Source organism: Chanos chanos, chromosome 3 (genome assembly GCF_902362185.1).
Source record: "Chanos chanos chromosome 3, fChaCha1.1, whole genome shotgun sequence".
NCBI lineage: Eukaryota > Metazoa > Chordata > Actinopteri > Gonorynchiformes > Chanidae > Chanos > Chanos chanos.
In genome coordinates this window covers 39,873,438-39,900,476 of record NC_044497.1, presented here as the reverse complement: position 1 = coordinate 39,900,476, position 27,039 = coordinate 39,873,438, and the positions used below count along the sequence as shown (strand labels likewise).

The window sequence follows — 27,039 nt, the reverse complement described above, 5'->3', positions numbered from 1 at the left end:
CAAATACCATCGAATAAATCTGAAAATAAAAGTTGTAACGCCAACAGTAAGAGCAACCAGTTTAGCGCGTGGTTTGTCGGTTAGATGCCATGACATGCCTAATAATATGACACCCATCGTGCATGTAGCTTTTGAGTCATCCAGAAGACAAAATAATGGAGGCACTAGACATTTAAGTATTTGGCCGGACTATCTCTAAGACAGTTTCAAATTCTTCTTGCGATGTTGTTATACATTTTTTAATCTACTTCCAGTGGAATATTGGGCCAGTGTAGAAGTAGGAATGCCTCCAGTTTGCTGACGGATGAACAGGTGAAAGCTGTCCCACGCTCTACCGCTTCGCATAAGAAGTTTTAAAGTTATTTAGGTTTGGTTATTGGGCACGTGGGATTTGATTTCACCCTCATCTTCGTGAAACAGTTGTCAATCCATTTAGCAGTAGTACATGTTGACGCGTCGTTTTCTTGGAATATAGGGACATCATTAAAAAATAATTTTTCCTGTAGAGTGAAACACCGTAAAAGCCTAAAATGGTTTTGTATTTGTATGCTGTAGTTCTACCTTACAGAGTAATAATCAGATCCAAACACCTTCTAAAGACTGTCAAAGAGATCACTCAATGTTTAAACAGTAAGGAACAGAGTCTGGGTTAGAAGCGTCCCTCGGCTTTCTCCAGATAAATGAAGTAAAAAACAGAAGTTAAAGAAAAGATCTGATCTCTTTCACTGCTCAGAAGTCGAGGCTTTGTGCTTAATAAACAAAGTTAGGTCTAAAGAATACGCACTGATCTTGGTTACAAGTCATTTCTGAAAGTCTGTCTTACCCTAAATACTGGCTTTGAACCTAACATCATAGAGATATTGTTGAGTCATGTTTTAGTCTTCACAGAGATAGTTGTTCTTTGGTCTTGAGAAGCATAACTTTTAATTATCTATCTGTCTCTGTTGGAGAGTGAAATTTTCTGACCATTTTTCTGCTTTCTTGATGCAGTTACTTGCCTCTTGCCATGTTAAATAATTTTTCATCTTCTACAGGAGAAACACTGATAATTAGCATAGAGTGTAAATCCTTTAACAGATATAATATAAAAAATAGACTTCGGTATGTCTCTGTTACTTAATCTGTCCCCTGTTATTTGCTTTGCTCAGCACTGTTTTTTCCAACATGTTTAGGCTACATGTTTGGGATGAATGTTTACTGTGGATAAAAGTTTGCTAGTTTGCTTGTTTTCAGATTTTTGTTTTGTGTAGGTTTACAAATCAAATGCAGTGCCTTCCTTTGTTCTCTCTGTGTTAGATAATGAATACCTAGCCTATCTCTTTTTAAAGATTTCTGGTATCTGTGAGAATTCAGGACTGCTTGTCTTTATTCAGACTAGTTACATCATGTAGGCCTAGATCATGCAAGATGGGTAGGTACAGCTGTTCCTGAAGAATTGTTCATTTTTCTTATTCATCATGCTCTAATACAGCTTTTCATTTCATTTATCCGTATTCATCAGGAGATCTCACAAGAGGGGAAAATGTCAAAAGGCACAGTGGTTTTGGCCTACAGTGGTGGTCTGGATACATCCTGCATCCTGGTTTGGCTCAAAGAGCAAGGTTATGATGTCATTGCCTATCTGGTAAGAATCAAGTTTTAGGTTGGGTGTGTTTTTCAACTGTACCATGATTTGTAACGCTATAAGAAAATCCTCAAACCAGAAACTGGACGGCTGAACATTAGTGTTATTTAGTCTTCAGCCATTAGCATTACTACAGTTTTCTCATGGTTGGCTTGTGCTTTGTGATCAAATCACTCATGTTGGGAATACCAAAATTCTATTTGTGTGAAAAGGTATTGGAAGGTGGTACACGAACTTCTCATCTGAACAGTTGTAAGGATGCTCCTGATGTGTTTTTAAAGCCTAATTTAAATTGTTACACTCAGGCAGCTTCTCAGCTAGGATTCATTACGAATCCCAAACAAAAAAACAAAAACTATCCTATCTTCCTGTCTAACGAAAAACAAGGGAAAAACACCGGTATATAGTAGAACCTCACTCCTGCTAGTTCCTCGTGATATTTTTTCCAGCATTTTGATTTTTTTGAAGTACTGACTAGCTCACACAGTGTTGAATCCTAAGTGACCTGTAATTACATAGACAGAGAAGTGTAAAATGTTAATTGACTTGTGACTGCAAAACAGAGCACTTGCCACTGTAAGAGGGATTTGAGGCAGCTAAATTGAAGAGCACAGCTCTGTTATCAGACATGCTGACTTCAGTAACATGAAGTTTGGGCATGGGGACATTGTTGGTTATCACCAGATCAAGAGGGTGGCCACTGTAAGTTGCTCTTCGACATTTAGACAGTCCAGTAGGTCGAAGTAACATTTGAGTTTGTCAACCTGAGAGTTCCTGTAACACATTTTAAGAAACTGTGGTATTAAACTCACACAGAGAGGTTTGAAAAATCTTCCATAAATAAGCTGATGTTTTTGAGGGGCTGATAAGAGTGAGACCATGGTGTGAAATGTTTATGTCATTAAAAAGATATGAGGGAAGGAACAGAGGCGGTAGTTTGAATTAGTCATTGCGGAAGGTAGTAAACCTGCCACACCTAGTTTGGCATGTTTTTTCAATGTAATTACACCCAGCTGATGAGGCTTCACCGAATATGCAAGTCTCCTATTTCATGCTTGCAAAAACATAGGAAACTGATTTGTAATCTATGACAAAGTCATTGATGAGGACTGTTCTGTTGAAGAGTTACTATTTATTATGTGGAACTACATTTTAATCCAGCACTTAAGTGAAATCTTATCTCCAAAGGCTCTGAGGGTGCTGTGATCCACTGTGTTTTAGAGGAACAACATCGCACGGAAAAGGTGCAACTGGTTCTAATTCATGACAAACCAGCTTCAGGTGCCACTGCAGTGGAATTTAATAAGCTCAGGGACTGAACACACTGTCACAGTACATTTAGTCCCTTTACTGATTTTGTTGGCTGCTGATCCAGTGACATATCTGGCATGTCTGTGAAATTAATTGGGATTATTTAATTCTGAAACCTCTGCTAGAAAGTTTTAATACATTTGCTGAAGATCTCATTGATGATAGTACAAGTCTCACTCCTAAGTGGAACTGACCAATTCCAGAGTCTGTGTAGACATATCCTAAAAATTGGGTGTGAAATCTTTCTGTTAGAGCCACACAGCCACAAATCACTGATGCTTAATGCTTTCCTACATTTCAAACAAGTGTACAATTCCAAGACCACAATAGATTGGGAAGGTGTAAAAGCTAGCCTAACCAAATTTGAACTAACTTCCACCAAATTTTCATTGTGCTTTCTCACAAACTTCTATGTGGGATTATACTACAGAACAGACCAGAGCAAGTCTCATGTAGCTAAAATTATCCAGGGGTGGAGCCTAATGGTCAGTTTGCATTAACCTGATGTCTTTTGTTGCTATCCGTTCGAGCATTTCAGGGTGAAGAATAGTTTACAGTTGTCAGGCCAACTCATATAGGGTATGTTAAAATCATTGCCCTTATAGAACTGATGTACCCCTTGCCCCAGAGCTATAGATATTTGCACATGCAGCACATTTCCCCCTTGCCTGTCCCTGTGCTGACTAACTGGTGAAAAGGAGGGATTGACAGTTTTAACACCCTGTTGAGTTTCAATGGGATTTTGGTCTCCAGGGTTAATCATTTGTTGAGAGAGACAGAGAAAAAAAAAGAAGTAGGTACCGGCTCAACACTAGCCATGTTTCTCCTTGTCAGAATCCTACAGACATGTCTCCCTCTCATATTCATGTTTTGAGCTGAAATATTACATCACATCATAATATTAAGCAAAAATAAGATTCAGGAATAGAGTGTTATATTTAAAATGTGAAAATAAAAGCTGTTTATCAGAAGAAATGTTGGGTAATCAACAGAATTGAACCAAAAAAAGTTTGCCTTTGTGAAGTCATAGGCTGCACAGGGCTGCACACAGTGGTGTGCGGAGAATAAAAATAGTTGTTACATTCTGAATACAGCAGTCTGTTGATTTTAAAATTTTAAAAAATTAAAATTATTGGCTAACTTGCTGTACGAAAGTTGTTGTTGTATCTTTTCCTGCGCTCCTCCTGAAAGAAGAAAGTGAAATGTTTGATCAGTGGAACTAATCTTTATTGACAGGATGTTTGTAAAAAAAAATACAAATGATCAAATAGGCTACATTACCATGTAACACATTATAAATACTACAATGTTATTGGTAAGAGTCATGCAGATGCGGTACAGAAAGAATAGGTTAGTTTAATAATTTGTTCAATGTTTTTGTCTCTGTTTATCCCATAATAACTTAATTTCATGTAAGCTAATTCTGCTATTAGGCTCTCTTAATCATACCAGTTTTGCTTTCACTAAAGATTTCATTTACTGTTGAATGAGTATATGACATACTGTGCTATGAGGTGTCTGGTTATAGTTAATTTGATTATTGCATATCTTTTGTCAAATGAAATATGAAAATAATTTCTCTGAACTACATATAAAGATTCATTAACTAATCAGAAGTTGGGCTGCCCTTTTCCCTCAGTGGGGGATTCCACAACGCAGTTCTCAGCTGGCCAGATAACTTGAGCCAGTCGATACTTTTCAGTTTGAGTTTTTGCCCAAGTTATCTGGCTATTTTGTTTCATGGAAAAAAACCCAAAACCACCTTTAATCCTTTCTCCATTACTGTGTTGAACAATAAATTAGCTGAACTATTCCTTTTAAGAGACAGGAAGAGGACGTATTCATCGTGAATTATGAGAACTTCTAAGGGAAGCTTTTTGTTGCTCAGGATTCAAACCATATTAATTGGCTTTTATTCAGTCATGTAGTCAGACTCCTTGACTCCCACAAGATTGTTGCCCATACCGTAACACAGTGATTCTCATCCTGTTTCTGGGGACTCATAGCATGGCATGTAATTCCATTGTCTAGTGCTTGATTACCTTAATCCAATATGTTAGATTTACCTGAGACCTAAAATGCGCGTGTGAGGTTTCAGGAGCAAGATTGGGAAATAGAATGTAATGGGCGTTGGTCTAGATATAGACAATGTTGACTCAAGATTTCATTAGCTCTCTACAGACAGAAACCTAGAGAAAAAGAAAAAGGAAAAACAAAGATGAGTTATTGCACAACGGTAGTTCCATCTGTATATCGTGGATGTCAGTTTTGTGAAGTTCATGACAGACAATTGTTGGGGGCGTGGGTATTAACTTCAGTGCTGTTGTCTAAGTTATAACTGCAATAGGTGTAGTTTGTTGGTGAAGTTTTGAGTGGCTTGTTAAATGCTACATGCTGTGCTGTACATGGCAACTTTGGTAATTCTTTGTCCAATACTTTAACTGTTTTGTTGACTATTTCTTCAGTTGTTTCCATTAAGAATTTCAGCAGCTGACATGTCTGTGAGAGATAGATGAAGAACAATGGCCTATATCTCCGAACAAGGGTGTATCAGCCCTGAGAAGATGCTTTCACTTTTGGGATGTTCTACAAATGTTAGAAAATCTCAAAGCCCATTCAACTCAGGACGGGTTTACACTGTGCGATTTTGGGCTGTCTCAGATGAAAGATGACCAATGTGAAAGAAACGTGTCAATATCTTTGGTTGTGGCCCCAAAACGATGGTCCTACGTCGCACTGTGAGAGAGGTTCAAAGATGGCCATTGTTACGGTCTTGCGACCTAAGATAGCCAGGGACAAAATTCTGACAGTGTCAGAAATTTAGGATGACCATCTCACAATGTAACTGGTGCTACAACCTATGTCTACTAACCAACCAATAGGAATGTAGCATGAAATGATGCACTTATCCACCTGACACTGGCGCCAAACCCAAATGTAAAAGATGGAGGTAAAATGTGCTGATGACGTTTTATTCTTGTATTTAGACTTGCATCGTAGCCTGCGATTCAGTAGGTGTTATCATTGTACAGTCTACATACATCAAACGTGATGTCGTAGCCAAGTTTATTAGATCCATGTCACACAGTGTGGCTTGCAATAAACTTATAAGAATGCTGAAATTTCACAGTCTGCAGGCACCATCAGGATGGGCTAAAATCTTTTTACGCTGCAGAGTTTCACCTCAAACTATGATGCATCATCTTAGAACTGTCACCGCAGAATTTTGAATGCAGTGCCACTAGGATGGCTTCTCAAAACCAACACACAGATGTATTACTATAGTATACATAGTGTATTACTATGTGTTGTCTCATTTAACCTCTCCTGGATGTTTTCTGCAAATATTTATCATGGAATTACTTACCAGTAGGGCTCATTGATGATTATGCTTCACTGATCATTTTTGGATTGCAGTCCAGAGATGCCTCTCTTCGTTCACATGTCATGTTGATGTAAAGATGTAACCTCTCTGAATTGACTGACTGAATGTATGCATCCTATCATTTCTTTAGGCTAACATTGGACAAGCTGAAGACTTTGATGCTGCAAGGAAGAAAGCAGAGAGTCTTGGAGCAAAGAAGGTAAAAGAAAAAAAAAAACAGAACTTGCTCTGTTAGAAATAGTAAACAATTAATGACAGAGATTTTTTTTCCTTTGACCAGTTGTCCTCACTGTCTGCAGGTGTACATTACCCACCGTCAGTCAGTAACCAAAAAGTCCTATTTTATTTTAAAAAGTGTTAAGCGTGAAATGAAGTCTGTCATCAGTCTATCCCATATATCTGCAACATAACTGGTGCCTCGTTGTTAACATATAATTGGTTATTGTTATTTAATTAGTCCTAGTTTTGAATATTTTGAGATGTTATATACAGTATAATTACTCCTAGATAAACTGAGAAATGTAGTTCACCTGAACGCATTGTTTTATGGAGCATTTTTATATGGTGGATTTTTATTTAAATAATTTTTTTTGTTTGCTGTGAGGTCTTGTCAGAATGCTTGTTGCCTTTTACTTTCACCGTGAAACACCCTGTAATTGCATTGCTGGTCTCATTGTGGCAGGTGTTCATTGAGGATCTGCAGACAGAATTTGTGGAGGAATTTATCTGGCCCTCTGTGCAGGCCAATGCCATCTATGAGGATCGCTACCTCCTTGGCACCTCCATTGCCCGTCCTTGTATTGCCCGCCGCCAAGTTCAGATTGCCCGCCAAGAAGGTGCCCAGTATGTTTCCCATGGTGCCACAGGAAAGGTCAGACTAATCAAAATCACTCCCATAGTCCTGCATGCCTGTGACTGTGATCTCTCAATCTTTAAAGTTCAATGAAATTTTAAAAACCTGTCAGCTATACTGTGTTTTTTACATCAGCTGACCATCCAAAGATGTAACATTTGTATGTTAGTGTAGAGGCATGTAATAAGTAGTGATTGTGCCTGCTTTTACCTCTAGGCGGAGACAAACATCTTGACAATGAGCTATAAAATCTCAAACTTTCTTTCCCTTCTTTCCTCTTTGACATAGGATTTGGTTTTCTAGCTTATTATGATGATGATGGTGATGGTGATTATTATTATTATTATTATTATTATTGTTATTATTATTATGTGGTTGTTGTGGTGGTGGTAAAATATTCTAGATTATTCTAGATTAATTACAGTCTTCATGCAGAAGTTGGTTGGTGATGTGAGCTCCATAAAAATGTTTGATATTTTATGTGCTGATCCTTGTGCTATTAAAGTACAATTTTGCATGTTCGTAATAATTTTTTTACTTTCTCGTTGTATAGGGAAATGACCAAATCCGATTTGAGCTGACGTGTTATGCTCTATACCCTGAAGTGAAAGTAAGTTCTGATAAAAGGAGGTCTACAAAACCATTATTTTAAAATGTGTATAGAATCTTAATGACACAACTCAAATCACCACTGTTTGTTTATGAAATCCTAGATTATCTCCCCGTGGAGAATTCCAGAGTTCTACAATCGTTTCCAGGGAAGAAAGGATCTGATGGAGTATGCTGAGGTATGCAGTTTTGATTCAGCTAAAGGAAATTCTGTGACATCCAGATTTGATTAGAAATGGGCTCACAGCACAGGTTGAGCTTACTTCATCAGGTGAATCAATGAACTGGTGTCAATAAAACTGTGTTGTCTACATTTTCCATGGCAGAGCTTTCCATAATCAACATACAGTTAATCGTCTTAAAGTTTTTTGTAACATTGTCTTCACATTTTTATTAGAAAAAAAAAAAGATTAATTGGCTATAAGGGTTGCATTTGTCAGGCAGACAAGTGCTGTGGAAAGTTTTGCAGAGCTGTTCTTAGTTGTAACAATCAGGCATTGAAATATGAACATCGAGCTTTCAATAGCATGCAGAAAAAAATGAAAAAAATCTGTAGTCCTAATGGTTTCCAGAGGTCGGAATCAGATTAATGCGTGTTATGTTGATGTATAAGACCAAGATTGTTTAAATCACAGCAAGTAATAATTAATTTATTTTAATTTTATTTTATTTCTAACTAATTCTAACTAATACTTGATCGGACTGTGTTTGTAAAATGGATCGCTTAATGTTTAAAGTAGAATGTAATGTGTCATGATATAGTTTGTCCCCCGGAGGGAGCTCAAGCCCTTAAATGAACACTTTAAATAGTGACTGTACCAGTCCACAGAAAGAAATGGAAATATTTTTCAGTAATTGTCATTAAATTATCCTTCATACTGAATATGCTTGATACGTGTTTGATTTGTTACTCTGAGGGCTTTGCTATCCATAAAGCATGTAGCTGAAAACTGAAAACCAGGCGTTAGGGTTCCTTTACTGAACGCATCACGTGTTCTCTCTTGTTTGTGGTTTCTAGAAACATGGCATCCCAGTCCCAGTCACCCCAAAGGCCCCATGGAGTATGGATGCCAACCTCATGCACATAAGGTGAGTCAAACCTAAACTAACCTTTCAGCTGTTTTCAGGCTTTGGCAATAACTTCATTTACTTATTTCATTTTCATTTACTTAATTCTCCTTACATTTGAGTTCCTACATTTGAGGCATTTCCATGTATTGATGTCTTGACTGCTACCTATGCATTATATGATGTTGTTAGACTGAAAACTGATTCTCCCTAGACATTTTGCCATTTTCATCATCTCTAATGGAATTTTCCCTACCTGTTCAAGAATAAAAATTCTTGAAGGGAGACATAGTAATTGACCCCTTTATTAGTGCACAATGCAGTTGTGCTGATGTGGAAAACACCTATAAATCTCTCATTAAATATAATACATTAAGTTTAATGAAAACTAAGCCCTAAATGTGGCATCTCATGCATTTTATTCTTAAAACTGATCTCATGTGTTTTTTGACAGCTATGAGTCGGGAATTCTGGAGAATCCTAAGGTGAGAGTCATTTCCTGTGACCGTTCTTTTAAAAAAAAACCCTCTGTGTGACCCCTCTATGGTGTACCTGCTTCAAAGCTCCATGTTGTTGAAGTGCTTCAGGGCTCAGCCTGTAACTAGGGTGACTTCTTTTTGAAACAGTTTTGTGAGTAATGTCTATTTAAGAACAGGAACAATTTGCCATACATACCCAAGTGTTCCTACTGCATTGAATGCTGAATTCAATTTTGTAAAAATGACTGTTTTGTATGCCATATGAGTTAAGGAAGTTTGTATGATTTTCTTCTGTAATGTGAGCTGAAACGTTTGTGTGTTCTGATGATTTAGCCCCATTCTCACTTTGATGCAAACACTCATCCAAACCAAACACTCAGATTTGAGACAGGGTTGTAGAGACAGGGTTCTCTAAACAACAGGTGAGGCAGTTTGCCTGTGTCATGTATTGTTGCTATGTAGTACATGTTTTGTTTTTTTTTCTCTTTATTATATTTCATTTTTTCTGCTCTCCCTAGATAGAGCCCAGAAAGACTCTGGGCCTGTCACCAAAGTAGAGAATTTCTCATTTCTTTGGGGTGAATGCTGAGGACCAGGACGCTACAGACTCAGACCAGTTGGTCTCTCTGGCTTTGGGGAAATCTTTGTTTGCTGGGAGATGCACTAAGGGCTGTGATGTGACAGGGACATATTTCACAGTGACTGCATAACACAGAGATGTTACCTTTAACGGTTATTTGTTGAAAAGACACAGAGGATGAAGTGTCAGAAGGGTAGAAAATGAGCGATGGGATGAGCTAAGTAACTATGTTTGAAAGAAATGGCAACTGTTATCAATATCATACATTTTTAGTATTATGAGAATTTGTTTTAAATTTGACTCTGATTTACTTGATTTAGAACAACTGACAAAGAAATTTTGATTTAATTTTCCAGAATTAAAGCATATGTTGAAATTTCAACATGGTGATATCTGATATGCTTTATTCACCATTAATACATGAAGACAAAATGATTGATCAAGATTTTTGAATTATGGGTACAGATTTAAATATAAATCCAAATTCATATATTCTGTAGTACCATGTGAGATCCAAAACCGCATATACAGGATTAATGTTGTGTTTTTTGTTCTTTTTGTTCTTGAGTAAAGGCTGTGACTGACTCTCTCTCAGTTTTCTTAACCAATCAGGTCACAGAACTGTGTTCCACTCATTCAAATGGGACTTCTCGCTGAATTACACCTACCTCCTTATCTCCTTCTGGCCATAGATGAACAGATGTAAAGGGAAACGTTGTTGGTTTGACAATACAAAGGGATTTTTGGTTCTCAGTGTAGGTCTGAAATGTTGGAGAGGAAATGAAACGTGCTTCTGTTTTCTGGTCGCTTATTGACGACTTGTCACCCTGGAGGGACATGTGTGGTCACACTTTGAAAAGGATGATGACGTGTATCCTGTACTAAAGCCCTTTTGGTAAACCCTGGTTAAAATGTCTGAACTCTACCACAGATTCATTTTAAGCTAAGTAGGCAGTATGTGTTATTGATTTCATTTTGGGAGAATTTTGTCTGACATTTATAGTAGCACAAACACATGTGCAATTATTTGTAAGCGTCCGATATTTTGAATTGTTCAAAACGCGCTTTCAGGTGTATGGTTGTAGTTTGTTTTGATCAGCCTCATTGTTTAAAGTACTCTTTATTCCTTCAACTAATCACTGTAATGCAATATTACAAATTCTTCCAGTTATTTTAATTTTATGGGGCCTTAAACTACCCAAAGTGCATGCCATACAGCAGCAGGTAACTGTTCTTAACACTCTAGTATAAGGCTGGCCAAACTGTGGCTTGTGGTCCAAAGTTGGCCTGGAAACCAGTTTTCTTTTGGCCACTCAGACCACAGACTGTTTCAGCTGACAGCTTGTTACTGTGAGGCACTAAAGAAACTACATGTTCCTACAATAAGGACTTTTCATGCATTGTTAGGGAGCTTAACATTTTAATTGACTCCTAGGCTTGAAAAACTAATTTTGGCTCTTTGCTCAAGCTGAACTCCTTGTGTCAAATCATTCAATGGAGCAGTGCAGTTCAAGACCCATATTATTATCCATATTATAGTCTCACCTCATGACAAAATTCACACCTAACACAATATAGATATACCATTTTTCCTTTACTATTGTTAATTCTGTCTCATTAACTTATTTTTATAGTTTGGCTCTTGTTTCACTTCTCAAATTACATTTTTACTCCAAAGGCCAAAGGCACCTCTGCTCTAATATTTAACTTCTTTTAAAGATCAAAATGATCTTTGTTTCTTGCTGTGAAAAACACACTATAGTCCATTTAGCAGATTACAAACATTTCTGTTATGTTTTACGTGTTTGTATTAGTAGTCTGTTTCTTTTAATCTGGTTGTTTTCAGATTACCATATTCGGACTCTGGAACAAAGACAAAAAAGCTGTTCATCTAATCATGATTCTCACCATTCACCATTTAGTCAAAGATTACTTGAGCTCAGGAAAACAACTGTTCCCAAAATGTTTCTTATTTGATCTGCTGTCTTGTTTCAGTTGACACACGGCTCACTTCAGATAGAGGATATAACCCAAAGACAAAGTGATTTGAGCATCACTTCCAACCCAGTGCCCATATTTTGCCATACTTTTCATTTCCCTCCGTTCTCTCTCGATCTTTTCCTCCCTCCTACCATCCCCCCATTCCTTTCCTCTCTATCCCTCCCTCACTTTTGACTGCAGGGATTGATTGAAAAGCAATGAGGCAGCTAACGTGTTGGAAAGACAGAAATTTATTTGCTCTACATTTATGCGACGGCGCTCTTTCAGGCTGCGCATTCAGCCGCCCCACAGCACAACAATATGGTCAGGCCTGAATAAAGACCACCATGGCCAGCTATGCGCACAGACATCATGCCACAGTTCACGGCCCATTTGCCACCAATGTCCTCTCTCATTCTCTTTCTTACCTCCCGGCATATTTCCACCTTTCCCTCTTTTTCAGGGTTACATGACAGGGCCAGTTCCACCTGCGGGAGACCGGAATTGAAATGCATTGATCTAGGCAGATTTTGTATTCACCCCTCATCTGTCCATCCTTTCCTCTTTCTGCTAAGCATGCCTTTCTATTTTCTGTCTATTTTGATCTAGCATCAGTCTCAGCTGATGCCTGTGGGGAGTCAGTGTCTTGTGTTTGTTCTGAGCTAGGACTTTGTGTTGGTCAGTGTCCAGCATAAGTATTACTCCCATAGAGGACATAGGGTTCCAAGTCCCCAACAATTTTTTAAAGTTGTCTTATTAACCGTGCAGTGCCGATTAATTCTGCAGTATGAAATAGACAAAAGGGAATCTCTGGTTTACAGTTCAGATTCTTGTGTCTGCCATGTTCTAACGGAATTCATAATATCATTAATGCTGACACTGAGTGTGCTTCCATGCCACATTTATAGAATACAGATATCTTAGGAAAAGGCCAATGTTTTGGGGTGACTACAGGCAGAAGGAATATAACAATGTTTTCTTTTATGTAAGCTAGGTAATGGTAATTGTGACAAACCACCTGAAGTGATTGCTAGTTATTAGTCAGTTCTTCATTATTTATTAATTATATTGATAAGACTCATTTCCCTTTGATTCATAAATTTGCTTTCAAAACATTAAAAGAAATGTAAGTAAGACATTAAGTAAGTAAGAGATCAACAAGTCAGAGATAATGCCTTGGGACTAAGTCAGTTCATGTAAAATAACTCTATCACCGAAGCTGTGACAGACGTAGTCCAACAAGTGGGCAGGCTGGACTGTGTAGGAAGTCTGAGTTGCATCATCTCTTTCTAATTTGACAGAGCAAATATCTGCAAACTAGTCGAAAATCGTACAGTATCTCAAGATTTGGCAAAACACAGTGATTTTTTTTTTTTAAATGAATGAATGAATTAATTCTAAATTTTAGATGTTACCAGATATGTTTGGCTATATAGAATAAATGTGCACCCACATGGCAGATGCTGACCGGTCAGAACAGAGAAATTACAAAAGGTGTCCATTTGAATCTCAGTGCCACTGTATCCATGGATCTATGCTTTTTGATCCTTTTTGAACATGCAACCATGGTTGTGGTGTCAATGCCCTGTGCATGGTTTTAAATACTGGAGGCCATGTGTAGGGTCATTCTAGACAGAGAGGAACACAACACAATTCAATGGATCGAAATGGCGATTGAGACTTCACCATGAGGGGATAATGTATTAGATAATATATTACAAGTTATCACTCGCACTCTGAGAAATATTTTACAGAGTGACATTGACTGAAACATTTCAGATTGTCCTGCGTATTTGACACTTATGTGGGTAATATGTTTCTGCTACCGTTTTTACTTTATCAACTGAACTACCAAAAAAATCTATGAATGTAAAATACTCTTTGGCAGTCTTGAAAAAGTGTTTGTCACAACTTCATGGATGGAAACATAGTTTTTCTCTTGTATTTAAGAAAGGAAAGAACACATCATGGTTATGAAACTGCAGTTGTTTTCAAATTGTCACCATTGTGACCTCACAGGAAATCAGGATATAAATATTTTGACAGGAGAGCAGAATATTGACAAATTTCTCAGACCAAACAAAGTGCTTGCAAACTAGAATCACTTTTTTCCTGTTGTCAAAATGTATATGATCTTAGTTGAATCCAGAAAAGAGTGCGTTAAATGGCTTTTAGGAGAGGCATTTTTTTGTCCATGCTTCTCTTTGTCTCCACTTATGACAGAGCGTTGGAGCAGAAAATAAAGCCCCAGTCGGTCCGTGCGTTTAGTAAAAAGCAACATAAAGATTGGGTTCGTTTTTTTTAGATCCATAGCTAGTGTGAGATTAGTTATTGTGTGATGATGTTTTGTCTGGTAAAGGTTTCCATTTAAATGCACCCAGTGGTTATTTTGCATAGTTCCCCTGCAATTTGCCTCAGCTCAGGAAACATGGGCTGCCATCTAACCCCTCAAATGCTTGGTAATTGGCAGGGTGTGCCACTGTCAGACAGCCAGCGTTTTCGAGCCCCTTCCACAGCTGGTTGACTGACTTGTGGAACAAGTCGCCTGGCTCTGCCAAGTGGAAACGTATGTCTGGAAAGAGGAATTGATTGTGTCCTTTTTGTAAGGCATTTTGTTTTTGTGTTTGTCACCTACTAAAATGAAGAAAAAGATCAAATATTTTGTCTGGTATGTGTGGAAATTTGTCAGTCAAAATGTAAAACTTCTTACTATTCCAGTCCGGAAAATCTCAGGAAATGCTGCTGATGACAGCAAACATATTCTTGTGATTAGACAAGGGAAAGATGCTTTTGTGTTCCATGTTTTGCCCTCTGATATTAGATACATCCCACCAATGGAAATATTTGGCCTGATGTATATGCTTTTAGGTGAGGTAAGGAGTGTCTTCATAAGCTCTGTCTCCTCCTTCTCCATCTCTGTCTTCATGGCTGTCATGGCCCCCCCCCTGCTGCACAGAAAATGAAACCAAATAAAGGAGAAAAATGGGACATTGATTTTTGTCCTCTTAGATCTGTACAGTGTTTTTAAGACTTTCTCTGCAATGCTATCACTCTCTGTTCCATCTCACTCTTGTTTTTAAGGAATTCTTCAAGTATGCTACATGATCCGGTTACTAAAAAAGAAGCAGTTTGGGATGTTTCATTTCATTCACTGTTCATAATTGGAGACAGTAATCATATTAGTTCATGCTGTAACAAAACATTTTCTCATTACAGAACCATGCTCCATCTGATCTGTACTTAATGACCAAAAACCCTGAAGATGCCCCCAGTGTCCCAGATATACTGGAGATTGAGTTCAGAAAAGGTATGTGTGCATTCATGTTAGTGTATGTGGATCTCAGTCTGACTTTAATGAGGAAGGACAACCCCTGTTGGGTTCTGTGACACTGGCTGTATTAATTCTAAACAAATCCTAATTGTAACCAAAGCATTAGCCCAAACCTCATGGGTCAGAGTTGTCTTTTATACACAAACACTTTTAACTTTTATACACACACACACTTTACTAAATTACTTGAATTATTGTTGGATGTTTAATCTGTTTATCTGCCCTGCGATGGACTGGTGACCTGTCCAGGGTTTTTCCCCGCCTTTTGCCCTATGAGTGCTGGGATAGGCTCCAGCACCCCTCGCGCCCCTGGTTAGGCTGAGCAGCTTAGATAATGAGTGAGTGAGTGAGTGGGTAATCTTTCTTTTAAGATTTATTAATTAATAATTAATACATCTTAAAAGAAAAGTGTGTCTATTCTGAAATCCGGTGTATTTCATATCTGCAGCTACTCAAATCTGGAAATTGTTCACCTACATGTAGTGATGTAACAGTTTTGTGTTGGAACTGAACTGTGGTTCTGTAGTCCTCTGTTTGATTCATAATACATATATAGTGAACACAGATTTTGTTCTTCCACTTCAGTTCTTGTAAATGAAGTTTTTTTTGTTTGTGTGTGTGTTTGTTTTTTTCTGAACATGGTGGTAAATCACAGTTTTTTTCTGAACATGGTGGCAAAAACACTGTTAGTGCTTTTTAACATTAAAAATAATATTAATCATAATATGAAATGGATACACTTTTTCTTTTTCCTTTCATTTCTTACCACGAGAACATATGCGCCCTGCTTGTCAGGCAATGCATGAACACTTTAATTCAGCAGATGATTGTAACAGCTTTAATAACGATGTCGCCCAAGTAACCATTTTAAGTAACAACAGAACACATTGTGTCATTCCTCAAACCATAATTATTATTAATTATACTGGAGTATATGAATTCACATAAACAAATTAAATAGATCTCATCTTTAGGCTTCTTGAGGTGAGAACTTGTTTTTCTTGTTTTTCTTGTTTTTCTTGTTTTACTTTGTCAAAGTAGTCGCACATCTGATCTGAAAGCAGTTGGTCATCAATTTGCAGTCATGTGTTTCTTTTCCTGCTGAAATAGCACATTTGGTTGACAGTCTGAAAACTGAGGTCTCTCCTGCTTCATTCTAACCACTGATGTGGTGGTTGTTTTTACTATTTTTACTGGAGTAATATTTTACCTAAGGTGTTTGTACTTTAACTCAGTATCATATAGCATTTGTGTACTTTGTCCACCACTGGCATGAACACACATATGAAAACTTCCTTTGGTTTATGTAATCATACATGAGATTACTAATACAAAAAGCAGCAGAACAAGCAACTTTGGTAAGTCATGATACAGTGTTTTCTTTCTAGTGTATAAAATAATCTTTGCTCTACTATGGTCAAGATGGATTCGATAGGTGGATAGAGCTGAAGCAATTAATCAATATTTGTCAAAACACCATTGTTCAATATTTGAAAGCTCCTGCGTCCATTTTTATTTAGAATGTGAACCTTTTTATAAGTTGTATAATGGCAGGCAGTGATGTCATTGTGTTTTCTTAGCAGGCCTGTGGATCCTTTCTGTTGCAAAATCTGTATTCATAGTTAATAAAGCTACCTAGTCTAAATGTCCTAGAGAAAAGCTTGTTCAGTAACACACAAAAGGACACCGCCCCCCCCCCCCCCCCCCGCTTCACTTCTCTTCTGTAAAGATGTCCTCTATGGATGTTCATTTTTTTTCTTTCTCTTGTTACTCCCTCTTTACTTTCTCAGGGATTTCTCATTGATTTAAAAGAATTCTTAACCACAAAAACCTTTTTACTCTTGTCATTTTTTTTAACATCTCCACCCCCATCCATCTTTCGTCTACTTTTCTCATGCATGCTATGAAAAAAAGAATAGCAGGGGGAGTAAAGGAAAGAGAGAGGAATAATGTAAAGCAGTAATTTTTCCTACAAGTGTGTCTGCTGTTCCTTTGTTTGTGCTGTTTGTGTTATTCTGATAACTGGGCCTGTGGTGAGGGAGAGAGAGAGAGAGAGATGGAGAAAAAAAGCCCCTTATGAATGTACTAGGACATTGATAGACCCCCGTGAGATGGCTAGGCAGTGGAGGGGACTCTCGCGTTCACACCGTCGTTTAATATATTTGAACTTTTAATCTAATTATAAACTATTTGGGAGAGAGTTGAGTCTTTGTCAGCTCAGCAAGCCTTCTGCTATCAGGGTGCCCTTGTGGCCCTGAGAGCTTACACCAGGGAGGGGGCCACGGGATATGGGAATTGGGTGCTTGACAAAAGCCCTTGTCTGAAAATATTTGTCAGGTTTTTTTAAGTGGCATTTGAGCAGGGCTTACACTTTGAGCCTTGTGAATGGCGACCTGAAATGCGCCTTTTGGAGGCTTGATTGGCAACTGCAAGCATGCTAAATGCAAATGAGCCCCTGGATGGATAGAAGAACTACCAGCAGTTTTTTTTTTTTCCCTCTTCAAAAGAATTTTCTTTCTCTCTTTCTACACATCCTTTTTCCATGTAACCTCCTTCCCCCTCCCCCTGCCCAAAGCCCAGTCTATATCACCTCCTCCACCTCTGGCCCCTGGGTTGCTCATTTCATGCTATGAATAAGCAGGCCATTGACACTGATTTATTTATGGAGCCTCTGTGTCTTGGTGGCAAAGCATAGTGCTGGTTTTGGTGGCAACGGGCTGGGTTTGTGTCAGTGCCAGAAGTGTGTTTTAGAGTATGTTCTTTTCATTGTGTGTGTGTGTATTTGTTATGCAGCCTAGATGTCCATTAGGAATATTTAGTACTTTTAGCCCTCTTCACTCTGCTCTGCTTTCTCTCCTTGCACTTTGTGCTTTGTGCACATGCACATGCAAGTCCCATCTCTCTCTTTCTCACACACACCTCTGGTTGTATGAACAGAGGGTACAGTGGCACAAAAGCTGGGGTGTGTAATTAAATTAGGAAAGGTCCTGCCCATGATTTCACAGCCTTCAAAGTAGCTGGGCCTTTTAATTTATGAGTGCCTTTCTTTAGTGCCTTTTCAAAAGGTATTTCCCCAGCACTGCCATTCACATTCCTTTTGACACAAATTTCTTTGCGTTCTACTGTAATATTCCAGTGGATCTTGGGTATGAGAGGTAATAAGGGTAATGTATGGGTAAGATAATGACCAGTGAGTTTCTGAGATGTATTTTTATGCTTATTATTTCAGTCAGACTGCTACTTTCTGTCTTCACGTCTACTTATCTTTTCTTTTTTTTTTTTTTTTATCTTTTTTCTTTTTAACACGGGGCTAGTTATGTTAGCCAGGTTGCTCTTTCAGATATTTTCCCTTACAATTTTGGAGGAAAAGAATAAGTCAAATCATATTATGATTTTACTATAGATAATTCTTGAAATAAATGACGTTTTAATAAAACTTGTGATTTTCTTATTGTTGGCTATTATACTGTTTTGCTCTAATAGGTGTACCAGTCAGGGTAACTCACCTGAAGGAAAGCACTTCCAAGGAGACTCCACTTGAGATCTTTACCTATCTCAATGAGATTGGGTAAATGCTTTGATACTATCAAGTTATGCTCAATTAACCACAGTAATATCTCCAAAAGTTACCTCAGTGTTTCTTAATTTCATCCAAGGGTATCCACAGGATGGGTTCTGTTTGCTCCAAACCAGTGTTAATTTATCTGATTCAGCTTAACAAGAAATTTGTCTTTACTGGATATATTAGTGTCAGACATTTTGTGAACTTCTCTAGTAAAGAGGTCGCATTATCTAGTTTCTTGCTCCAGGGGGCAGTCTGAAACTGATTATTCTTTGAAAGGCATGAGGCAAAGATAAGGTTTGTGTCTTTATGGTTTGTGTTTGTCGATGCATTAATTAACATGTATCCCTCTGGTCCCCACATAGAGGAAAGCATGGAGTTGGCAGGATCGACATTGTGGAGAACCGCTATATTGGAATGAAGTCCAGAGGTAAGCCAGTTACTTCCTTAGCAAGCGCAAGCGTTTAAAAGCAGCGAGATGTTTTTCATGGTTCAGTTTGTAATGATTCATTACAGAAAATGGAATAAATAGGAAACTAACTATGATTTAAAATGTTTAAAAATACAGTGTTTAAGTAAGTTGGAAAGTTTCGTTCTAAGTTATTATCATTAATATAAATAATGTTTATCAGTTTTCATCGTGCCATTTTGTTTTAACTGCTCTTGGCAATTTGGTTCCTGATCTCGTTGTTATGACAATGATTTTTTGGGGGTTGACATGATTTTAATATCACTATTAAGTAAGTCCTTTTTCACCTGAAATGATTTTACTGTTACAGTTTTCGAGGTCTGGTCAGGGCAGATACTGGAACCCTCTTGTTTTTGTTATGTGAAGCTTGTTATGTTCTTCCTTTTTTACAAGGGGTCCAAGCAGTAAAGCATCTGGAGAGCCTCTGGTTTTGGTCCTCTTACTATTGTCGTCATCATTGTTGTTTATCTATTTATTTTTGTATTCCTACCACTACTGTTCAAACTGTAAGTCACAGGGCTACAAAATTTTGCGTGTATGTTGGAAATCTGCCCCTCATCTCAAATTATCAGTTATCCCAGATAGTACTTGGTAGCCAGAGGTCATGAACCACATGTTGTAGAGACATTTCTTTTCACCAGATCCCTTAGATTGTTGAATTGGTCTTTGGAGATTCCAATGTCTCTTTAAACACAAGAATTTGTATACTTCATGCGCACAGTTAAAAGGAGTTTTTCAAAGTCTTTTTACAGACTTCACACTTTGTCAGCTTAAAACGTGAAAGATTCTTGTAAAATAATGCTAAAGCAGTCAGAAGGAAGGAGCTGGAAGCATGTATTTGAAAAACTGGTATTGTCTCAGAGCCTCACGTCTGTCACAGAGGTGATTTCTCTCAAACTGAGCTCCGTTGAATAGGAGAGCAAACATGACGTGTCTCTCTTGTTCTGACCCGTGCAGTCAGACCTTGTCAGCACACCGGTGTGGCCTGTCACTTGTCTCTGTCTCTCTGCACATACAGGAACACACAAGTGAAATGCTCTGACTGACAAGTGGACACTAACTGTCACATTGTCACAGTGGCAGGTATAAATTGGAAAATGCAAAGCATGTTTTTCCTCTGACCAAATAAATAAAAAACGGAGCCATTCTCTGAGGGAACTGAGAAGAGGTGGAGCATTCCAAAATAGAGGGTGTTGAGTCTGGAACCAGTGGACAACATTGTGACTTTGACAGCCTGTGTTTATGTAACACAGCCGGGCAAATTGAATAGGACCTTGAGGTCATCCATGTGTCATATTCAGACTCATGTTACAAGGAGGTTAGGTCAAGATGGACAAGGGAAAAGACTGTGATTGAAGCAGTGGTCAAAAGAGTTGTCATCTGTCAAACAGAGCACTTAGTGACTGTGCAGTGATGCTGTGGGCCTCTCAGAGCTGAGCTCTGACCTCGTGTTGCTCTTTCATGGCTGTTTTGCCTTGCCAGAGAAGTGAGAACGACAGCTGTCACAGCTTTGATGGAGAACATGATTCTCACAATACAAAGTAATGGAATAACATGGCAAATGAAATAAAAAATTACGTAGTACTTCTGTTACTACTTCTGCTGCTCAATTAGTGTTTTAACTGTTTAACTGTGGAGACAGGTTGTTATTATGTTTATTATGGCAACCCTGTGGTCATATCTAAGCAAAAGTTACTCACATATGGATTTATTATATGATACATGAGACACTTGTGCAATGGACCAAAACTCTGACTACAATGGGCATTTGATTAGATGCAGCATCATCTTGACTGGATCCAAAGTAAGTTTAATAATGGGACTGAGTTGTACATAAGTGTGAACTGAAATTTGTACACTTTCACTTTTTTACAGAGATAGTCCAAAACTGGACACAACCATTTGTTTGAGGTTTGTTAGCTGACTTTTAGATGTTAAGACCAGTAGTGAAACATAAGCCACTTGCAATGTAATCCACTCTCAGGTCGCATATTAGGAATACAAATCTGACCCTAACTCAGCAAAAACAGGCCAAGCATCTGAAAAGGGTGTGAGTTCTTTATTAGGAGGACTTAACCCTGCACATCTCTGGCTAAACAAGTCTAAACACAAACATACTCAAACAGAAAAAAATACATGCAAAACTGTTTAAAAGATTAATGCCTGGGAATAAGTTGGCTTTTGTCTACTTAACCTCCTCTAGCTGTTCCTTTTGGGAGCTTAATGTGGGCAGAGATAAGATACACTTTTATCTTCTTTACATTCACCAAGTCTTCCATGTGTCAGATTGACAGCTTTCAGGATTAAGAGGTCAGGATTTTGCTAAACCCTTTAACGGGCGGGGACAGCTAAAATACCTTTTCGTTCTCCTGACAGTAGACCATCAATTTGTTTTCAAGTTTCCTTTTGTTCCTTTCCTGTTTTTTTTTTTCCTTTTTTTGACCTGTAGTTTCTTGTACATCAAAATATCAGCCAGCCAGCTTTTTATCCCACATTGTTAACCCTTTGATGTATTAACTGATTTTCTAACACATTTTTACTCTCCTGTACTTCTTGCTTGATGAAATTTTAGATGTTACGTGAGCAGAATCAAGTAGTTGTTAAGTCATGAAAAACTCTAGTCAATGAAAGTGCAAATTTCTTGCTGACTTCAATGTGCTAGTTTAAACAGTGTGAACACCTTTGAACTTCTGCTTGTTTTGTTCCCTTTCACAGTACAGCAACACTTTGATATCTGGTTATTGTAAATTAGGCCCTCACTCTCCATTCTTTCAATCAGTGAAGTTTCTTACTTGGAGTTTAAGCTTTGAAGGCTGTTCAGTTATTTATTTTCAGGTGTATAGTATTTATTTTAATCAAATCAGAAACCCACATCAGAAGGTTAGAGACACCCTCATTTGTTTTTTTTTTCATCCTCCGTGAGAACACAGTGAACATTTGCACAAGTCCATACGTTGGAGGAAGTGATCTTTTCACACAAATGGCACAAACACCAGCATCAGCAGTACTTACCTTTACATTATAAACACATCTGAACCTCAGTTTAGTCATTCAGGTTCAAAAGCAGTGTGGTAGTCTGTCTCCCCCTGCTCTTCTGAGTGATTGCTTCATTTCTCCTGTGGGTCTCTACCCTCTTGAACACTGCACTGGCTGCAAATTGCAGGGTATAGAGATCCTGGGCAGTGGATGTTGGCAGCAGAGGGCCTTGTACCCTGTCATTACCTGTCTACAGGTGCCCCAGCTAACCCTCCTCCCATGTAGCTACAGGAGAGTGTGGATTTGACCAGATGCTGATGCTGATGATGATGATGGTGAAGCTGGTTTGTGAATGGCAGTGGAATGTGTAATATTTACCTGTGGTGCTCTGTGTGTTAGTTTTATTTTAGTATTAATTTTAAGGTCATGTATGTTCAATTCACCCAGGTATCTACGAGACCCCTGGAGGCACCATCCTGTACCACACTCACCTTGACATTGAGGCCTTCACAATGGACCGTGAAGTTAGGAAGATCAAACAGGGCCTGGGAATCAAGTTCTCTGAGCTCATCTATAATGGTACAGATACAGCCAACATTTTTACACAGCAGAACCGCAAACTATCGCAACCAGTTTGTTGATGCCTACTCTGGTAAAGCCATTGCTAATCTTACTGCTGTATATTAGAGAGAAAATCAAACCTTGTTGTTAAATCAAACCTTGCTTTACTATATCCCCATGTGATACAGAAGTCTCTATTGTGATTAGAAGTAACTCAAACATGGGGTTTCATAGGATTTCTTTCCTACAATGTTCTTTCCTACTACATCTCTTTTCTTCCATTCATCAGTAAAATTCAACGACTAAGATAAATGACTATGATTTGTATCCCTGCGATGACATGTGCCAGACCAAACATTTGACAAAGGATAACATGAATAATGATTTGTACTGTAACGATATACAGAGCTTATGTATAACAGGGAGGCTGAACAGACTAAGGCAAAACCATAGACTTTTATAAAACTGCAGTTATTGTAGAGAGAGTTGATATTTGCTAATTACATTGCTAGCTAATGTATCTTTAGTTGAAATTCACCTGCAATTTATCAATATAAAAGTAGTTCTCATGTTTGTGAACAAAAGAATAACTTAGTAGCTTGATTGTCTGATCCGTATGAGCATCAGATTAAACATTATCTTGCATTCTTACTGTATGGCATTCTTCAAATGCATTACAAACTGTTTTTCAAAGCCTTTGTTCACACATAAGGTGAAGTGCAGTTACGTGGTATTCATTCACAGTATTACAAAAACATATCCAGCCACAGTCATATGTAAACTCTCTGAGATGATCACAGCAGAGCGTAGCAGAGTGTGCTACCTGTTGTTTTGGACTGTTATTTGTATCTAAAGGTAAGTAATATTTTAATTGTAAGTCACACAAATCAGTACCCCTATCCGATCGTTCATACCTGCCCCAGATCATATTCTTTTTGTTACCCTCTCTTCTCTCTCTCTCTTTTCTCTCTCTCTCCGTCTCTGTCTCTGTCACCCCCCCCTCTCTCTCTATCGGCTCTGGCTCAGGTGTCCTAATCCCTTAGTGCTGGCTGCGTGTCCCTGCGTACCTCCCTCCTGTATAATGGGATTTTGCTCATTAGTGGCTGGTTACAAAGCCACTGCAATTAAGCCCACATGAGAGCCAGAGGGCCCTGGAAAGAGTGTGGCTCCCCAAACCACCTCTTAAAGGTGGGAGGTGTGGGAGGGGGGTCAAAGATTAAACTCATTAGAAACTGTGAAAATTAAGGTTCTCTCCTCTGCATCAGAGAGCCCAGGCTTTCCTTGTAGAGACCTGCAACAGAGCAGCAGTGAAGTGAATAGAGCTCCTCGATTGGGCCTAGTCACACGCACCTGCATTGCACAGTGCTTCACACCAGTAGCTCTCACCTATAAACGGGACTTCTACTATCAGAGTCAAGGGCTTTGTGTGACTGTGAATACATGTATTTCTTTGTTTGTTTGTTGTTCTCTTAAAGGAAAAACAGATCAAAGATATTACATTCACCATCCTTTACAAGCCTGTCTAGGTCTTCTTAACTGTTGAGTAAATATCTCACAGGATTCAGGCATTCACTCATTCACTGATGTTTAGTATTAACTCAAATTGTGTTTTATTGGTCGGATTTCAGCATTTTTATTTTTTTGTGCATATACTTTGTTTTGATCTAGCATATTTTCAGTACATGACGTTAGATGTTTGACGTAAAATAACTGACTTCGAGTTCGGAGTCCTTAAAGATCAGACAATGTCAACAGGACCCCTTAGTTTTGAGAGTTCTTAAAATCCTATTTGACTGATGTACGTACAGCAGCGGGCCTGACGGGCAAGAGTGTAATTGGAAATATTGCAGAATCAGACTTTTCTCTGGTTGTCACAGGATTCTGGTACAGCCCTGAGTGCGAGTTTGTCCGCCACTGCATCAACAAGTCTCAGGAGACTGTGGAAGGCAAAGTGCAACTGTCCGTTTTCAGGGGCCAAGTCTACATCCTTGGCCGTGAGTCACCCAAATCACTCTACAATGAAGAACTGGTCAGGTTGGTTGTGTTTGTGTGTATGTGTGTGTACCTCTCAATACAACATCCTCAGTGTGCTACCTGTTGTTTTGGACTGTTATTTGCACAGGTTATCCCAACCATAGAATCAAAGTCAAAAGAGAGAGGGCTGCAGAGGTGTCAGATTTCATTCTTGAGGGTCTCTTTCTCTGTCCCTCACACTCTTTATCTTTTAGCAGAGGCACAGTAAGCCCAAATTTAATTCCTGAAGGTCTCCCTCTCTCTCTCTCTCTCCGTCACTTTCTTTGTCTTTTAGCAGGGGAACAGTAAGCCCATTCAGTACTCTGACCCTGTATGCCCTCAGGGCTAGCTCAGTCCTGACCAAAGCAAAGCCTCCATATGCTTTGCCTTCTCTTCTTCCTTTTCCTTGAGTGCTAATGACCCTCTCGACCAGAGGAGCTGGAGGGTTTTGAGGGGGAAGAGTGCTCCACATTTCATGCCTATTAGGTACAGGGGTTTGAAGCTGAAAGGTCGGCCTCCTTTTGGACATTTTTTTGCTCAGGGGGATGAGGGATTTGGCTGTTAGAGTGCTCTCAGAGGTGGAGATGAGTTTGAATGAGAAGTCCTAGTGGGAAGGCAGATGTGCTAAGCATCTTTGTGAACAACATCACTTATGTGATCCCAGACATGCTGTGCTTCTTGAAGCTTGATTTTGGACAAATACTCAAACACACGCACACAAGCACAGAAATGGCTTGATGGGTGTGTTAGCACTGTGGTCTTTCTCTACATGCCACATCAGTTTGAGAGAAATGTCACAACATTGCCTCCGATGAGCAATGAGGCTGGCAGTCTGACAGCTGCACTCAGGCATGCGCAGGACTAAGATTTGCTGTGAATGGGAGACACAGTGACTCTTCTAGAAGGAATTTTTGCATACTTTCAATGTTTAGAGTTTTTTTCATTTTAACCTGATGTTTTTCAAAGACTTAACTTAGAATGTTGGTTTTAATGTGGATAAACATCTGGAGTATAAGGCTTTTAATACTGTCTCTCATTTTGAAATCATGTTAACCCGTATATGCTCTTCTGGGTTCTTTTATTAATATTGGGACAGTCACTAGACAACATCCTACATGAATCCTCAAATAGTGCATGTCATGACAGTCAAAATTGCTGTCAGAAACAGTTGCACCTACATTTGGCAGAAGTTGGTAAAAATGTGTACAACCTCAACTCCAATTTCCTTGAGAGCTATTAAATTACTGTCAAGCAGCAATAGTGTTGTAGAGGGTGGTAACCATTTTTGTGTTTTAATATGTATTTAATGCTTTTTGCATGCAAATCTTCAAAGATCTTTAATAACTGCTTTTTACACATATGGTATGATCCTCCTAAAGCTGTCTTTAAAACATAGAAGTATTGTAACATGTCTCTGTTTGTTTTCTGTCTTCTGTACTGGCAGCATGGATGTACAGGGAGACTATGATCCCGGAGATGCATCCGGATTCATCAGGATCAATGCAGTCAGGTTAGTGTGGTGCACATATTAAGCTCTAAAAGTGGTTTTACATCAGTTATTTTAATAACTGGTGTGATAATGAGTTTTCTCCATGTCCTTGGTTCCACAGTTCTACAAATCATGTGTGTACACATCTCCAGTTTATATGGATGCATATTCTCTCTCACGCACATGCACACACCACCACACATACACACACAGACATATATATATCTATATAAATCTATATATATATATATACATATAATGTGGACTCCAGAGCACACATGATCTCACAGTGTGCTTAAGTGTCTTACTACTCTGCTTTGTTTTATCTAGGCTCAGAGAACATCACCGCTTGCAAGGAGCAGCTCAGCAGAAGTACTGACATACTAATCCATAGGCCTGGAGTGTTCAGATTCTCCAGAACATCTATATTCTTCTCTTAAATGCTACTGTCCTTTTTAATAGTATTGCTTCTGTGATTGTGCTCTGCTAGTTCTGACACATGATATCGAATGGAGTGCCTGTTACTGTCTTATTTAGTTAATGATTGGTGTTTGTTACGATGGATGATTAAAAATTTCCACTCTTCATCAAGCTGCATTTAGTTGTAATTTTTGATGCTGAAATTTTATGTATGAACTAATGCATATGGTCATATTTTTTTGCTCAAATACAGTGTCTTATATAGATTGATTTATATTCTTAAATATTCTTATATTTTTAAATGGTTTCATTGTGCTAAACTAATCTAA

General features: G+C 38.4%; 1 protein-coding gene across 1 annotated transcript; it reads left to right on the top strand.

Moving 5' to 3' along the window:
- Positions 1-1,522: 1,522 nt before the first annotated feature.
- Positions 1,523-26,669, top strand: ass1 (argininosuccinate synthase 1). The gene is made up of 14 exons (XM_030769725.1): positions 1,523-1,624; positions 6,451-6,519; positions 7,003-7,191; positions 7,727-7,783; positions 7,887-7,961; positions 8,801-8,871; positions 9,305-9,335; positions 15,106-15,196; positions 18,704-18,788; positions 19,148-19,212; positions 22,675-22,806; positions 24,666-24,822; positions 26,246-26,311; positions 26,621-26,669. Exons 1-14 carry the CDS (start codon positions 1,523-1,525, stop codon positions 26,667-26,669), a joined length of 1,239 nt encoding a protein of 412 aa, XP_030625585.1.
- The last annotated feature ends 370 nt before the right edge of the window (positions 26,670-27,039 follow it).